The sequence below is a fragment of the Lingula anatina genome, chromosome 9 (assembly GCF_051362555.1).
Source record: "Lingula anatina isolate TDL-2025a chromosome 9, LinAna3.0, whole genome shotgun sequence".
Taxonomy (NCBI): Eukaryota; Metazoa; Brachiopoda; class Lingulata; order Lingulida; family Lingulidae; genus Lingula; species Lingula anatina.
This window is the reverse complement of record NC_141775.1, coordinates 18,648,460-18,665,761: the sequence shown is the minus strand read 5'-3', so window position 1 is coordinate 18,665,761 and position 17,302 is coordinate 18,648,460. Positions and strand designations below refer to the sequence as shown.

Below are 17,302 nucleotides of genomic sequence, written 5' to 3'. Positions count from 1 at the left end.
CCCACTAGTGTGGAGATGATGATATTTTACCTGGAGATGAGGAAGTAGAGATAGGCCCTATTCCTGATGGCAGCAAGCTGTTCAGTAAAGTGACATCAGCTGAAGAAATTGTGGGGCAAAGTTGTTTTCTGACTTATGAATCATCTATTAGACTGCTATTGGAAGAGTTGTTGCCACCTTGCCCTTGCAGCAAAAAGTATGTGGTGTCCTTTCAGAAGTCTGGCACAGGAACATATGTGAAGTGGGTAGGTTACATTGTCCTTTTCACTTTATTTCAGAATATCTATGATTATAACCAAAATATTTCTTGGGTTAATCTTTATAAATGTATTTCTGATATTATTTACGATGGTGCTCTGTCTTTCTGATACGGGGAGTTCAACTGAGTTACAAGCTATATTGAAGCTGCAGAGGTGAGGGGTGGTCTCCCTTGCTCTCACTGGATATTTAATTAATAAATATAAAATTAAGGCACTATTTCAGGTAAAAGACCTTTGTGACTACATTGTAATACGGGGTTAGTAAATTGTACCAAGTCTTCTACCATTAAGTAATAATTTTAAAGAACATTCAGGAATTTAAATGAAGTATCACAGGTTTTAGTCTCTCATTACCCTAAGTAGGATATAGGTTTTATTTTTTATTAAACGTGAGATGTAATAAGATTATTATCAATGACTATGTGCTGGTATCCTCAAACAGTGGGCCTATAATCTTGTCACACATACACTGCTTATGTCCATTATTATTAATACAGTTTTTCTAAAATCTTCTCTTTTATATATCATATTTTCATGCAGAAAACCGGTCAAATGTATTACACTAATGTAATTTTGTAATATGTTTACACACCACATTAAGATGCACATTTGAAACATTAATGTACAGCATTTTTTCATATGATCAAAATGTAAACAATTTTAACACATTTTTTATAATTAATTTTCAGGTGGGCATTTGCATATCTTGATAAGAAATTGAAATATATTTCTTTTTTTTTTTTCAGTCATGCCCAGATGGCCATGAAGGTGGTCAGTGGTGCTCTCAACCCAAGTTGAACCTAGGCATGTTGGCTGGGGATTTTTTCTGGTCCACTAGTCTTCTGTTTAGTGGGAACAATTACAGGAAAGTTCGGTTTATGTCCCAGTGGATGAACAGTGGATTTGTTAGTGAGAAGACCTATTATGCTATACAGAGGGATTATGGCATACCTGCTGTAGAACACCATTTTCGACAAATGCAAGATGAGATCCTTGCCTCTTGCCAAAATAAGGAAGTGATTATTGCTGGTATGAAGATATCTCTGATGTATTACTTAACAATTAAAATAAGACAAGAGAAATTGGTAAAATAGTGTCTCAAGTATTTATAACAAATAAATATTTTGCCTCAAATGAGTGTTATGGATTTTTGATGGAAAACTGTATATATTTTCAGGTGATGGAAGGATGGATAGTCCAGGACACAGTGCCCAGTACTGTACTTATGTAGTCACAAATTATGAGACAGGGGATGTCCTGGACATTCAAGTTGTAGAGAAGAAAGAAACCCAACTAAATAGCAATGCCATGGAGAAAGAGGGCTTGCTGAGGTCACTCAGGTTCCTTAGAGAGAGGGGTATCAATGTAGTGGAGATTGTCACGGATGCTCATGTTAGCATTGCTGCACATATAAGTAAGTTCAAACATATCTTTATGTGATGACATTGACAAACAAGTAATGCAACCTCAATTGTTGTCCAAGTTCAAATTAACAATAAAGAGCAAGTTTGATTTCCCCTTACACAAAATGCCACTGTTGTGACATGATAATTTTTTATATCTGAAATTTTAGGGAAAAACGAGCCTGGCATGAAACATTCTTGGGATGTGTGGCATGGTACCAAAAACTTAGCAAAGAAAATTATTGCGGTAAGTTTTGAAATTTATTTATTTTGATCAAATTGTATAAAGACCAACAGTGACCCATAGAATTTTAATTTACGAATGTGTTATTTTGATGCTGATTAATTCCTGAAAATAATTCTTATCTGGCAGGTAGTTATTTTCACAAATAAACCAAAACATTGTTAAAAATATAAACATAAAATACTTGTACAAAACATTGAATGCTGCATATTGGTATATTTCCATGTTTAAAATGACATCTTATTTACAATCACAGGCAGGACAGAAAAAGGCTACGCGCGATATTATCCCATGGAGCAAGGACTTATGCACCCATTTTTGGGAATGTGCTAGGACTTGTGAGGGAAGTCATGGAAAGTTCCTGGTGAGTTTGATCCTGCCTTTAACATCATTGACAAGAAATGTTCATTGTTTCTTTTGAACTGCCTATATAGACATTTTTAATTTTTCACATTTCTTGTTTACTAAATGAATTCTGATTTTTTATTTAGTCAAAGTGGAGAGGTGCAATGCACCATGTGCAAAATGAGCACGAATGGTTATCAGGTGATGGTTTTTGGACAGCCAAGTGTGAACACAACCCCCTACCGCCTGATGAAGAGAGAATGAAGAAGTGGTTGGAACCATCTTCACAGGGACTGGCTGCATTGGGGCAGATTCTACTTAACAAAAGATTCCAAAAGGACATTGGACACTATGTCAATAACAGGTGTGGAAAAGAACAAAAATTAACAATGGTGTTAATTATTTTTGTTGGTATTTGTAATTGATTGCAAAGTTTTTTATTTCAATTCAAGGCAAGGGTATTATTTCAATGCCAAATATGACTCCATTGATAGAAACCAATAAATAACACCGCTTATTACAAATAACTGGATGTTCAATTTTTTTGTTTTTCTTTTTTTTAGACACACGGGACACATTGAGAGTATTAACTCTCACATTCTAATGTATTGCTCAAAAAGAAATTCCTACAAGCCACCTGGATACAGGGCACGTAATTACTTGGCAGTCATGGATTATCAGAACCATAAAGATAGAGGAGCTGCAGTTGACTTGGAATCCGGTGAAATAAGGTAAACAGCAAAAATTAATATATAATTCCGTTTTTAAAGTCTATGTGCCAAAGAAAACTTGTTACTATGGTTATTTTCACTTGTAAACTCATATTTTAAAGGTTATTACATGCAAAGTCATTTTCTTGAAAACGAATTAAAGTCTTGCCACTGTTTTATTTCAGGTATACTAAGTGTTACAGCAAACATGCCAAATCATGGATAGTGAAACCTCAAGCCATTAGAAAGACTTATGACTACATCCACATCTTACAAACTCTGGCATTTGACATGAGAATGACAAGTGCACGGCCTTTAGCAGCTAGGGTGCTGTTGGAACCATGGGACCCAAGGAACCTTGGGCCAAATACAGCCCCAGTCCCTGCACCCCCCAAAGATGTTCTAGTCAGAGACAGAAAGTCCAGATTTAAGTAAATTTTGTGACATTTTTTTTTTATCAGTCTCAGCAGTGAATACAGTTATTACATTGAATATAGTTCATGTTCAGTAATGTGATCTGCAGAAAAGAATAAGCACTGTAAATCTCCATTATTTACAAGAGATGCTCACTTTATGAACATATAAATTAGATAAAATAGTTTAATGCCAGCATGCATGTTCATTCATTGCAAGATCTTGCTTTTGACAATTATTGATAACAGTTACAAGTATGAGCAGACTTCATACAGTTTAATGTTTTAAATGTAGAAAATAAATGTAACTTTACCATAGCTGTTTTTCTTACTTCCCTAATCATAAACCAACATTGATTACACTGATAAATAAAAATGATAATAATCTCTACTTTACTGTTTAAACAGATTTAAAACAGGCCTCTTGGTAATCTGATAACATTATATTAATTGATGTGTTTCTTTTATACAATATCTCAACACAAACTTATCTTGAAAGATGATGTTGAATAAGTAATAAATATCTATACTATAAATAAATAATTATCTATACTAAGCCATGAAAGGCATTTTTAAAATATGAAGTTATATACACATGGAGTCACATACCAAAAAACAAACTTTTAACATTTAAAAGATTAGACACTGACATTTTTATGTAATCAAAATTACAAGAATGATGAGTATATCTTAAATCAACAACAGATTTAAAATGGCGCACATGATAAACTGATAACTATATATCAATTAATGCATGACTTCTAGTAAAAGTGCAACAAGTACACAATCTTATCTTCTAAGACATCTTGAAATACAAATTTCTACACTAAAACCAATAAGGAAATGATAACCAGATTTGAATCTCAGATATCCACAGAGAGTTTGATAACACATGATGTAGAAAATAAACTATATGTTTGAAAAGAATGACATGTAAACAGACTAACTCCTGGTGACAATTGTTGTTCTTTAATCATAAAAAATCTATTGAACTTATTAGCAGACAAATGCAGTGGACATACACAGCAGGTGAGTGGGAGATGGCCCATTCCCATCCCCTTACTGCTGCAGCAAGTCACCAATGGATGAGTGGGAGATGGCCCATTCCCATCCCCTGTCCATTGCTCTTCTAAACTATACGCCCTGGATCAAATCCCCTATACTGACCTGTGGGAGAGGGGAACTTATTCCTAATGAACCAAACACAACAGGACGGAATTACTCTGCGGTCACCAGGAGTAAGCCTGTTATATTGCCACATTATGAAACTACGATAGGCATTGTGCCGCATGGCAGCATTGTCCTCTTCTCCTGGCTGCCTATCTTCATTTTGGAAGCCCAGGATGTCCCCCCTTGCTACTCGCATAATCCCAAGATGAAATTCGTCTGTTACATTTAATTCCATTACCTGCAAATAAAATAATAACAAAAAAATAATAAAAAAAAAAAAACTAAGTTCATGATTGTAAGAAAGAAACATGTTAATCATAACTGCATTTTTAATTGATTTTAATTTGTCATTATACAACATGAGGAAGATATTACAAATAAATGTCGAATGAAACATTTCTTCTTAAAAATTGTAAACATTACACCTGCATTTTAAACATTCTTAGCCACTTACAGGGTCTCTGCTTTTACACTCAGCAGGAGGCTTTTGACAACACAGCCTCTCTGCTTCAGTGGGCATTTCTACACATGCACCACACATGCACCAATCTGGTGAATCAGGCTGTGGAGGTAAAGGTTCTGGGTCACTGCCACCAGGTAGGTTTTCCTGCAAAATCTTCTTTATGTCCAGTGCCAGGGCAGGATTCCGGTCACACACTTTCACCACTATACCTTTTAGGGCCTCCTTGTCCACACCATCACACATGCTCTGTCAATTTATAAAAAGTCAATATTAGCCTTTTTGGTCTGACATTTCTAGTGATATTAGATAATTAGAGTAGTTTTTGGAAAAAAAGACATATATAAATACTAAACACTAAAGAAAGGGATATATCAATGGCAGCTGTGTATGGTTATATGGCAACACCTAAAATTCTTATATCCAATGTAGATTTCAACATAATTCATACCTCTAGTTCTTTGTGCCTGGCCTCTCGGAGATCTCTTATTCTTTCTTCTTGTTCCTCAGTCAACCGAAATTCCCTTCCTCTTCCTCCTGATCTCCTGCCTCTTCCTCTTGATGTCTTGCCTCTTCCTCCTGATGTCCTGCCCCTTACTCCTGATCTCCTGCCTCTTCCCTGCCTCAAACCACTGGTGCTTGAACCTGCCACTGGCTCTGCTCTGCTGCCTGCACCACGACCAACCCCCCTTAATCTTGTTGGTGGTCTCCCTGATCTTCCTTCTCGTCTTTCTGGCTTTCTTTGGCTGACACCACCTGAACTGGTACTGCTTTACAATTAAAAAGAAAGAAAGAAAGGAAATAAATAAATGCTATTGAAGTAATAACATGCTTGTCTTCAGTTAAAGTAAGATTAAGAAGCACTAAGGTCTAAGTCATTTATAAATATATGGCATACTAGGTAAGGTTACGCTAGGGCCTACATGACGCGTAAAAATGATGGCTACTGATCACATTTGACAGTAAAATGGAGATCCTTACCTGGAAGGTTCTTCTTGTTCTGGGCTGCTCGGACTGCTTGTATCGTCATCCGACTCAACAATTCTTTCAATCTAAAAGGTATGAAATTGGTAAAACTGAAAAGTTGCAACAAATATTAGTCAAATTGAAACAGAAAACAGGCAAGCAAACAACGGACTTCAATTGACGTTCATAGCTATCTATGAAAAGGTGTAATCCAACTGATATGTACAGTACGACTGTCTGTTATGATGTCGCTGATGCGTTTCCTCCTCAATTAACCCATTACAGTGACGTCATATTTGCTCCGTAACACTCGTCCAGCGGCCATTCTGGAGGGAAAGAACGACGGGGAATAGTAGCGTAAATATAGGTGAACCAAATAAAATGAAATAATCTTCATATCGTGATCAAGTACACCAAAAGGAAAATAGTATATACATGTGAAAACTTCAGCTGATCAGCGTGATCGACCCATATAAACTCAAGACAGTCCAAAGACTTGATACCTACCTGACCTACCCCTGTATCCCAACATCGTGGAATTGTCAAAAGCTAGTTCAGTTATCTTGTACTTTATTTTTCTTGTTCATTGGGTAATAACAGTTGTAGTTTTAGAGAGTTTACTGTGTAATCATAAGTTCAACCTTTCATAGAAGCAACTTTTTGCATAAAGGATAGATATAAGGAGAAATTTGAGCTGACCATCGGGATCAACCCTTATGGACTCAAAGAAGACAGTATGCAGGGTTGTGACAAGAAATATTGCTGTCAGATATGATTTAACTGTACATTATATGAAGCTGTCAGAAATTATTTCAGCATTCTTGTGCTTCATTTTGGTTCATTAGGAAGTATTTGTAACATGACTGTTGTTTGAGAGTTCAATATTTTACCATGAATTCAACCATTCACAGTAGCAACATTGTTAGCATTTTATTATTAGTCCAGACCTTCACAGAAGCAATGTATTTTTCAAACTTATGACATTCAGTGTAACATAACAACAAGTCAGTTCATGAATTGATATTTATTTGATTGAAAATATAGGAAAATGCACATTTTGTATGGATAAAAGTAAACATAAAATGCAAAACATTGTTGCACAATTCAGTGACAGATTATCAGGGTCCCTTTCCTTTTGGTTGATAACACTGACATGAAAAATATTTCCATACTTTTAATGATGCAATGCAACATGTACATGAGCATATTTAGTCGAATCAAGCCACCATAATTTGAGGAACCTGTTTAGTATATTTTAAATCTATGTCTAGAGAAATGCTTGAAGACTCACAATTGATATGTGCTGTGTGGGTATGTACATGTACGTATAAGGCCTTAGATGGTGTTACTAAGCAGTTTGTCATTTTATTTAGGAGAATTCCACAACTGGTGGTCACAATTTAAAAATGCACAACCTACATGTACAACAGCCATCTGTTTGTGCATATCAGACCATCTGTGGGAGGTGCACCATACAAAATTTTATATTTCTTGCAAACTTTTCCATTTAGCCTTTAAAAATATGAGAAAGAAAAAGTGTTTTCATTTCTTCTTGTGCTTCTGCTCACAATTCTAAATAAATAGAATACCTGCCCTTGTTGTATGCAAGCTATCAGGATAACAACTTTAAAACAACAAATGAACAATTAAATAAATAAAAAATTCAATTAAATAACTCCTGTCATGCAATGAATTTCACTCTCCTGATGTTCAGATCCTGTCTCCTCAGCTGGTCACAAAGATATAAGAATATTTTTTCGCTGCTTCTACCTTGTGTGCCATCTAGCTGCCTTTTGTACCTGTCACCTTTTTTTTTTTTTGATAACCAAGATTTATTTGCACCCAATCATTCAGTGTGGCTTGGTGGGAAAATGTCAGATTAATTTCCTAAATGTAAATTAACAAAAAAAGGTAAAAATAGTTATTTTTATTCATATTGTAACTTGCATCATAATACAGTAGGAAAACACAGAATTCAACATTTTTCAAATTCATTTCATTAAGTTCATTCAATTAAATGGTACCTGAGCTAGAATATATACTTACAAAACAGATTTACTCTTAACACTACACTAAATCTAAAATCAAGCCACTAACTTCCAAATACACATGACACAGGTAATTGATTTAATTGGACCAGCTGAGCTGTGTACATTGTAATGTAGCCTTGACACTAATTGACAATAATGCTAACCAGGTATTAAAGAGGTAGATGACAGCAGATAAAATCAAAAGAGCACCATAACTGATAACAAATTACACCCAAGGCAATAAGTGAGTCTTCATAATGAATTGCCTGGGTATTTCCACACGTTTTTACAACACACTCTCCACCAAGACTTTTTGGGCACTACTAATATGCAGTGTACGTGCGCTCATATCTTATACACCTCGGTCTTTGGTTTTATCTTTTTTCTTTTATGGTAAAGGCTGCACAGCTGGGTCTTCATTCTTTGCTGTAAAATAAATTAGTTTTATCCTTTACTTGTCCGATGAGTCTTGATTCAAAGCTACTCCTCAGTCTCTCCTCCGTTTACGGTTTTCGTCCCTACACCTTGGATTGTTACCACTGCAGGCAGTCTGTGAACGCTTGTAAAGTTATTTATCTTCTCTCTATCATATACCCTGCAGTAATTTCATCATTTTACTCGGTTTAATATCAAAGAAAACAGAAATTAAATGCTAAATTGTACATGTAGACATGATCATGCGCAGCAGACGATCCCGGTCTCCCTCCAGTATGGCTGCCGTTTGTTTTGATGACGAGGGCTACAATGGGTTAATCCTTCTTCGTTTTCGGTGTTTGACTTCGACATGACAAATTACGATATCAAGCACTATCGTCCGGCTCTCACGCATCAATTCCGAAATATTTTTGACTTTCTAGACTATTCCACCGACCAAAACTTAAACTTTAAATCTTTATGTTCTCATATGTTGAATAATAATAAAGGATAAACGATGTAACTAACGCGTATACATATGAAAGCAACTTACTTCGAACTCCTCCGCCATAAATTCTTTCTTCTTGCCCGAATGCGTGTATTACCTGGCATGCGCACTATCATTGGCTAAAACCGTGTGTACACCTGCACGTGACGTCTTGTCTATTTTTGGCCAGAGAGCTTAGTAATGCAGACTCTGATTGGCTAAGACCGTGGGAACATCTGCATTTGACGTTCGCTCTATTTTGGGGAGAGGAGGTTCTCCAATACAGACTCGAATGTGAAATAATTAATTACTTTGATTGCCGTCTACCTCAAAGGCGAATTTTGGTTTAGATCGTGACCTTCATATATAAGAAAAAGTTTGGGATATGTTTTATTTCCCCTCATATCGGAAAGACCCCCTTTAATATTTACATTTGTGTTTGAATAAGTAATGCTCTTAAATCATTTGTTCGGGGAGTATATACCTATGTATATAGGGTTTTGCTTACAGCCAGACTTCATCAGGGAAATGAGGGCTGTGGTAGGCATTACCATCTGTGGGCAGCCAGGTGTGCTTTTCAGTCTATAATTGGTTGAAACATATGAGTTAATTATTTCTATACCTATTAACAAATGAAACTTTATTGGTAATTTCAAACAAATAGCTTATGAAAGCGTTCAACATTGTCAGATGGTTGGCTTTTCATTTTTGTTGCTGCAACTCAACAGGAATATGTTCATTTATGAAAAATTATCACATTGACTTAAAAGTACAGTATCTGTAAAATTTAGAATATTGAAAAGATTGAGTTCTTATTATATCATTTTTATATTTAATTATTAATCACATACATCTTCAAATTTCAGATGTAAGTGAAAGGCTTTACAACGTAGAGGAGGGTCGCTTAGCATTAGAGGAGAGGTTGAAAGTAGAAAAAGAGCGTTTACAATTAGAAAGGGAGAGATTAGAAATTGACAAAAGTAACTAAGTGTTATTTGAAAAAATAACAGAATACTGTGAAATGAAGTTGGATGTAATGAAGTGCGATTCTCTTGTAGATACTTACCAGTGAGTGCATCTTATTGGGATCATGATATTTTATGTTTTTGCCAAGACACATACTAGCTGTATGTTACTGTACATCACTGTACTAGCCATTAGTTGCATCTGTTTTTGCAGTCATCATCCCTGTACTGTGAACTTTCACATATAGTTATATTATTTTAATTTTGTAGTGAATATGCTGTTGAGTATTATGTTATATTGCATCAAAATTGGCAAAATCCCTATTGTGGACCCTGCCACCACAAATATAATGAAAAATAAAACTTTGTTACTTATTTTTTTACGTACAAGAATGATTATAAGGATATACATGCCAACTTGACTGTATTATTTTTTTCCTTTAATTTATGCAATTTCTTTTTGATAATTTTTCAGTATTTTTCATTCAGTAATTTTCAATATGTGAATCAGTTTGATCATTCAGTGCTGTATTTTAAACTAAGTTTATGACCTCGGCAAAGAACTGGAATTTGTTACAAATCTTTTAGAAGGGATAGTTTTCATTTGCTTTTGTCCTTGAAAAGGACTTTATTTTTATATTGTACTTATTAACTTTAATTTAGACAAGAATATACATTTAGGAAATTGTTTATAATATTATTTTTATATTTTCTTAATGTTATTATTTCATGAAATAAAAAATTTATGTAAAACATAACTTGACCGTCTGTTTTGTTTCTTACATAAACTTTAAAGTGATTTTATTTTGCCCTATTTGCATTGAAAGTGTACTTCAAAAGTAATTGACTTAAAGTATCAGTCTTTTTGATTCCTGGAATTTGTTATTAAATTTCCTGCATGAACACTAGCTGTTATATTAAATCAAACCTGTACACCTTTGTCATTTTGTACACTTATTTTAAATTTCAGTTCTTAGTATTATATGCAAAATATAATAAATTATGACATTTTAAAGAGAACATCAAATTTCATTTTTTTGTTTAATGAAACAATAATCCGTATTCATCCCACAATGATTCATAAATGATCCAACTGAGAGTTAGAGAAAAATACCAGGAGAATATGGAAGTGTGTGTGTGAGACTCAGAGATCCTATGCTAGAGTTCCAACCTCATCTATTTCATAAGAGATCCTGCATGACTTCAGAGAATGTGCTCAAACTGACTCAAGGGATCAATGAAGAACCTTAAAGAAGACTGACCACGAGGTCTTAAACACTGTCACAAGTGCTTGCTACACCAATTATTGCTGCTTTACATGTAGTCTCTACTGGGTCAGATCAAAGTGAAAATGAAGCTGTCATGAGTTGAACCTGGCCATTTTGCAACTACATTTGTAAACCTAAAATAATAAAAATAATGAAAATAAAAATAACAATAATATATATATATATATATATATATATATATATATATATATATATATATATATATATATATATATATATATATATATATATATATAAAGAGATAAATAATATTTTTAAGCTAATGTACACTACCTATATAATGTAATGAAATTAACAAGTTAATAGAAACAAACATGAAACAGCCAAAGGGTAGATCTAAAGGTTTTTCTAATATCTGAATGCCTTTAAAATGTTAATTAACTTACTTCAATTTGGCATCCACTATTGTTTGAATATTAAGAGCGTGGAAGCCTTTACGACACACAAACAAATTCTCATCTTGGGATGGAGCTTTTATTGGAATTAGAGAACCATCGATGGCACCGATGACATTAGGGAAGCCTGCAATATTGTAAAATTGCTTCTTCACTCTCCTAACATCTGCCTCTTCAGTTGGAAACTGGATCTGCAGTGCTGGGTCATGGCTGTTTAAAATTGAATCTACCACAGCATGGAGGCTTCTGGACACCGACATTGGTGACAGATCAAGGCTGTCGCCGACCACCTTGTGATCTGACCCAGTAGCAAGTACACGTAAAGCAGCAAGAACTTGGGTAGTGGGTGACAGTGCTCAAGACCTCGTAGTCGGTCTTTTCAGAGGTTCCTCAATAATATTGGTCAGTTTGAGCACATTCTCCTGCGTCATGCAGTATCTCTTATGAAAAATATGGGGTTGGAACTCTACCATAGGATCTATATGTCTCACACACCTTCTTTTAGCATTTTCCTGGCGTTTTTCTCTTATAACAACAAAACTAGCCGCCATGACGATTTCAATATAATGACCAAGTACGCATGCGTAAAAACACTTGCGTCTAGTTTGTATGGCCGCAAATAATAGCCTCGAAACTAATGGCGATTTGGACATTAGCGCACGGCCGGGATTTGCGAAGCTTTCGAGATACGGGATAGCGCACGCTAGCCATGATAGCGCAGACGCTCAAAGTAGCGATGCTTTCGAGATACGGGATAGCGCATGCTAGCCATGCTATAGCGCGTGCGCAACATAGCGATCCTTTCGAGATTCCGAGCCCAGGACATTTTTATTGTAATACAGAGCGCATGAATTGGAATATTGACTGGTTTTGTCTGTTAGGGAAAGAGTGGGGTAAGGATAATAGATGCCCACATGTGGTTTCGTCGCTAAGAAATGAGGGAGAGGGCCTACTTTGCCCCAGTGGATTCGCCATCACAGTTGTTGGAAATCGGACGCCTATGAATAGAATGCCCGGCAGACATTTGAATTAACATCGTAGCTACAGGTATTCACAGCTTATATAAATAAACAAATGTTTTGTAATACATTTGTTACATTTAATATTCGAATAAAAATCAGAACCAACTATGCAAGTCTATTACATAATTTTCTTTGTACGTATATTAGGCCACACTTTTTCAATTTTATGGATGACATCCTGCGCGCGCACCGATTTTTGTCCGTTCTCCAAAAAAAAAAAAAAAAAAAAAAAATCCCCCCCCCCAAGGAAGTCGGTTGTCGCAAACGTCTTTATTGAATTTACCGGAAAATGCAATCGGCAATCCTTGGCTTATTCCGCAAGCTCCATACTGTCATTGTAGACTGCGGAGACATCCGAGTAGTTCCGAGTGCGGAAAATGAGCTTTCTGCGCATGCGTATTATCACCACGTGGAAATATGGCAGCTTTGCCATCAAATTCATCTCTAGCATTCATTTCAAAATACACGACAATTAAAGTCATAAAGAGAACGGGGCCATTGTTTTGGATTGGTTTGCCATTGATATTGTCATGGAGATATCACCCTTTTACAATTATACGAAAGGCTGGCCGCGGCCAGCGATCATCGCCCAGGAAATTTCAGTGACATTCTGTCCAAAGCAGCACATACCAGGTTTTTTTGAAGCGAAAAAAGGGTCGACAAGAGCGTCGTGGTATTTGGTGGACTGAAGGTCGGACAGGCCACCCGATAGTTGGCTACTACGTGTGAGTCGAAGTAGACAAAATGGCATCGACCGAAATTCCCTTTTTTAGATTTGGTAGTAGGAAGCATAGGCCTATCTTTGCTTCATTTTTTTAAACAATTCTGTGAAGTGTTTACAATGCTTTAATTTTCTGAGAGTACAAATAAAGACACGCTATTATATTTTATTATATTTGTTTTATTGATTGCTATACCAACAGAATGCATGAAATAACCTTAAATAGATTTGGTAATATGCAACATATATATTCATGACTTTTTACCTTTCTACGAAGGTATATTCATGACTTTTTACCTTTCTACGAAGCAGGCCATATTCACAATGCTTTAATATTTTGGGAACATGGATAAAGACATATTGTTAGTTTGATACGTGTTTCTGTGGTAAATTAGTGTTTAGAGCTGTGTACTGAACACAACTTTTCTTAAGCAGGTTTTTTTTTTTTTTTGGACTTTTTTTTTTTTTTCGCCCGCTCGCACCGATTTTTGGGTCCCCTGAGGATGTCATCCATAAAAATAAAAAAGTGTGGCCTTATATTTCTATTATAACATACCCACTTATCAAAAAGGTTTTCACGCCTCCAATTGCATGTGCTTTCGTTTACAAATGATCGCATCAGACCTGTTAACTGTCTCTAATATTTTTATTGCAGACACTGTAATCAACATGGGCTAAGGTACATAAAACAAAATACCAGTGTGAAAATCCATATCTTATACCACATTGCAGATTTAGATTATTCATGCCCATCTTATCTGATATTCTATATTGATTTCCAGAGAGGTAAAAATATTCATTTAGTGATAAGACCCCGCCAACTATCACCAAATTTATGTACATTATAAACAAGAGCATATATTTTATCCGCATCAGACTGCGTTATTTAGAAGCTAATGTCTAAGTGCTGCATGTGTCTCCTGTAGACGGCGAGACATATATTCAGAAATAATTACAAGTCTGTTTAATGAAATGTTACCCCATAATTCCTTAAGAGCTGGACAGAATGTCCCTAATATCAGACATTTGACCTCTGCACTGCGTAATCCTTTGTAATATTTACACCAAAGGCGAATGAAATGTTCACAGAGAACTGCCTAATATCTACATTTTAAAATAGAATCTAGTAAAAAATGCAAGTACACACACTGAACAATAGCAGTGTCTCCCCTACTGCACCAATACTATGGGGGAGATAAATGACTGTGGAATATTATGCTCCTGGTATCATTTTATTAACATCAAATTTCACAAAAAAAAAACACTGAATATAACTATTTTCTATATAATATAACTATTATTCTCTACTGGTTAGACGGACATTTGTCAAAAGTTTTGACATATCATTCCACACATTTTCAATTACAGGTATGTTTGCATCCGGTCTTGCATCCGGTCTCTGGGCAGGCCACATCACCTGTGAATGTCCTGTTGTTCAAACCAATCATCAACTGCTCTGGGCCTGTGACAAGGAGCATTGTCATCCTGGTGAACAAATGGATAACTCCTGTCACCAAACATGTTAGTAATAGATGGTAGCAAGCCTGACTCCAAAACATCGATATATTTCTAGTGATTCATGTTTCCATCAACCACTACCAATTCGCCCAGGCAATGGATGCTGATGCAGCCCCACACCATGATAAATATGCTGCTCCGGGTTCGAAAATTCAGTGCATGTGCTTCAAATGCTTTACCAGCAGTTCGCTAGCATCGTACCCATCTGTCATCAGAGGTCAGACCAAAGCGAAACCCACCAGAAAAAAATATATAGGACCAATTGCCATGGACTGTCCAGTTCCAGATCCTGTTGACCCTAGTTCACTCTACCTTGCCTGTTTTGTAACGATATATGAGTTTTTTTTGTCTTGCTACCCTGTTATACACTCTCTGAGCATTTAACCTACGCCTAATAATTTTCACAGACACATTCTTATGTGTAAAATTGTTCAACTGTCTTGTCAACTGACAAGCAGTGTCGAACTTTGACAACCTGGACATCAAAATCAGTCGTCGGTCTTTACGGCCAGTAGTTTTTCTTGGACAACCCATCAGAGGCAATTTGTCTCTTGATCCAGTGTTTCCATACCGAGACCAGACCCTCTGCACGGTTCTGACTGAACAATTCAATTGTGTCGATATTCTGACATTGCCTATATTCCGTCTCTTCAGGTTAAAAACTTGACGCATATAACCGTTATGTAATTGCCTGTATCTTGCCATACTGGAGGAAGACAGGAATAATATTTGCTGTACATGTACAAGACCAACAATACAATTCCATGGTATAGCGGTTTTATACTCATTAGTCACATTATAAGTAGACCAGACATTATAAGTACCGAAGATCTGCCTACTTTTACTACTCTGATTTAGGGGGTGACACTTCTATTGTCCAGTGCGTGTACTTCGTTTGCGGGCTCTCTGTGCATGAAACCGTCGACAGCCGTCTTTAGTTTTGGTCTTGGACTGACTCTTCTTCACCTAGAAAACAAACAATTACCAGGTGATATGACAGCAGCAAGAAAATTGTTCTTTACAACATGTTTCTTCAAAATATTGCGTTTTATAGAATTAATTAATTTTTTTTTTTTCAGTTCAGATTTATTTGAATATTATTTCATATTATCTTACAGCCAAGAGACACCTCTGTGGATGAAATATTCTATTCATGTAGCCAAATAATCACACCAACACAACAAAGCTCAGCTTTTTGCTCAAAGGTAAATAGCATAAAGTCCATATGACTGAAAATTGTCATTTATTAATGACGAAGAATAATGAGATATAAACTTACAAAAATGGGGGATTATCATACACCCCATGCTATATAAATGTCATAATATAAATAATAATAATATAGTTTAATGGGTGCAACCAAGATTAATTCAGAATAAAATAGATATGAAACCACAATAGTTATTGGCGCAGAAATAGAGAGACTGGTTAGTGAAAAAAGAAAAAAAATAGAAAAAAAACACAAGGACTAAGGCGGGTGATGGGGGAAGGTGGAATGTGTCCAAATAAAAATGAAATAACGAAACAAGTAATCTTCCAGCGTAGCTGCATAAACTGCACTACGTAACAATGCGGGTAAATATCAAGCAGCTAAAAAGCTGGATGACTTAAATCTCACTGATGTAGACATTCCCTACATAAACACAATTATCTAAATTGCTGTTTTATGTAGCCAAATGATCATTAGCACAACGCAGCTCTGTTTTTGCTCAAAGGCAAATGAGGTAAAGTGCATATGACTGAAAATTATCATTTTTAATAGTAAAGAAATAATAAGATCCTAAACACATCAAAGTAAGTTATAATCTGGGAATCGCATGACTAGGGGGCACATTAGGAGTAATGTAAGGTTGCACAATGAGATTACTGGTTCGAACAGAGAACCTCGAATAGCAGATAACTTAATGAAACAAGGGAGTAAGCAGTTACCTTGGTCATCAAAATCACCATACTTGAACCACATGGACAATAAGTGGGTGGGTCATTACTCACCCATGCAATCAACCATATCCCACAACAAAACTGAACCAAATTAGACACGTTTGACCGATGCCTGAAATTTCATTTCAGATTAAACCCTAAAAGCCTATCCAAGGTTTCATTTGTATTGAATCTATTTCGATGAGATAAAATAAACAAAAGTGGTCAGAGTAAAGGTTGTTTACGTTAAACAAGTGGTCAGAGTAAAGGTTTTTACTGCGTTAATGGAAACGTTTATCCATGTGCATAACACAAGAAAAATCAACCTGACACTTCTTGGAATTTTGAGGTCCAATGAAACAGATATCATCTAGTATACGGGACATGGCCGAATCGTGAAATCTCTCCAACATAATCCATTGCATAGCTTTACTCATAGATTAAAAAATCTGGCACGAACAACTTGCACCTATTGGCAAACATTTCTCATAATAAAACAGATCATTCCAGGAAAAACCCTTTAAGGCCCAAGACATGTTTTTCTTGCATGAAAAGTTTAATACCTAGGTA

The 17,302-nt window shown here is 35.7% G+C and overlaps 4 protein-coding genes across 4 annotated transcripts in view; 1 reads left to right on the top strand and 3 right to left on the bottom strand.

Moving 5' to 3' along the window:
- Positions 1-17,302, bottom strand: part of LOC112042630 (uncharacterized) — a 168,254-nt gene that overhangs the window by 66,662 nt on the left and 84,290 nt on the right. The gene's annotated exons all lie outside the window — the stretch shown is intronic.
- Positions 59-3,693, top strand: LOC147760068 (uncharacterized). The gene is made up of 8 exons (XM_086995902.1): positions 59-245; positions 1,007-1,289; positions 1,438-1,674; positions 1,834-1,910; positions 2,164-2,271; positions 2,399-2,616; positions 2,816-2,983; positions 3,148-3,693. Exons 2-8 carry the CDS (start codon positions 1,067-1,069, stop codon positions 3,395-3,397), a joined length of 1,281 nt encoding a protein of 426 aa, XP_086852028.1. The 5' UTR covers positions 59-245; positions 1,007-1,066; the 3' UTR covers positions 3,398-3,693.
- On the bottom strand, positions 3,120-11,811 carry LOC147760067 (uncharacterized). Its single transcript, XM_086996321.1, has 6 exons — positions 11,543-11,811; positions 9,454-9,484; positions 5,987-6,057; positions 5,457-5,772; positions 5,000-5,254; positions 3,120-4,783 (listed from the first exon to the last, which is right to left on the bottom strand). The coding sequence occupies exons 1-6, from the start codon at positions 11,809-11,811 to the stop codon at positions 4,505-4,507; spliced, it is 1,221 nt and encodes a 406-aa protein (XP_086852447.1). The 3' UTR covers positions 3,120-4,504.
- LOC106168747 (uncharacterized) overlaps positions 10,890-17,302 on the bottom strand; it is a 45,839-nt gene continuing 39,426 nt past the window's right edge. The window contains exons 11-12 of the mRNA XM_086995895.1: positions 11,543-15,778; positions 10,890-11,269 (exon numbers count right to left, since the gene is read on the bottom strand). Of these exons, the coding sequence (XP_086852021.1) occupies positions 15,747-15,778 (32 nt within the window). The 3' untranslated portion in view covers positions 10,890-11,269; positions 11,543-15,746. The remainder of the gene's footprint in view (positions 11,270-11,542; positions 15,779-17,302) is intronic.

Excerpts from the sequence above, each read along its gene's own strand:
- LOC147760068 (XM_086995902.1), top strand. The coding sequence starts at position 1,067 with ATGTTGGCTGGGGATTTTTTCTGGTCCACTAGTCTTCTGTTTAGTGGG. Across the intron at positions 1,675-1,833 it reads TAGCATTGCTGCACATATAA|GGAAAAACGAGCCTGGCATG; the intron begins GTAAGTTCAAAC and ends CTGAAATTTTAG. Across the intron at positions 1,911-2,163 it reads TAGCAAAGAAAATTATTGCG|GCAGGACAGAAAAAGGCTAC; the intron begins GTAAGTTTTGAA and ends TTACAATCACAG.
- LOC147760067 (XM_086996321.1), bottom strand. The coding sequence starts at position 11,811 with ATGTCGGTGTCCAGAAGCCTCCATGCTGTGGTAGATTCAATTTTAAAC. Across the intron at positions 6,058-9,453 it reads CACCTGGCTGCCCACAGATG|ATTGAAAGAATTGTTGAGTC; the intron begins GTAATGCCTACC and ends CATACCTTTTAG. Across the intron at positions 4,784-4,999 it reads AGTGTAAAAGCAGAGACCCT|GTAATGGAATTAAATGTAAC; the intron begins GTAAGTGGCTAA and ends TTTTATTTGCAG.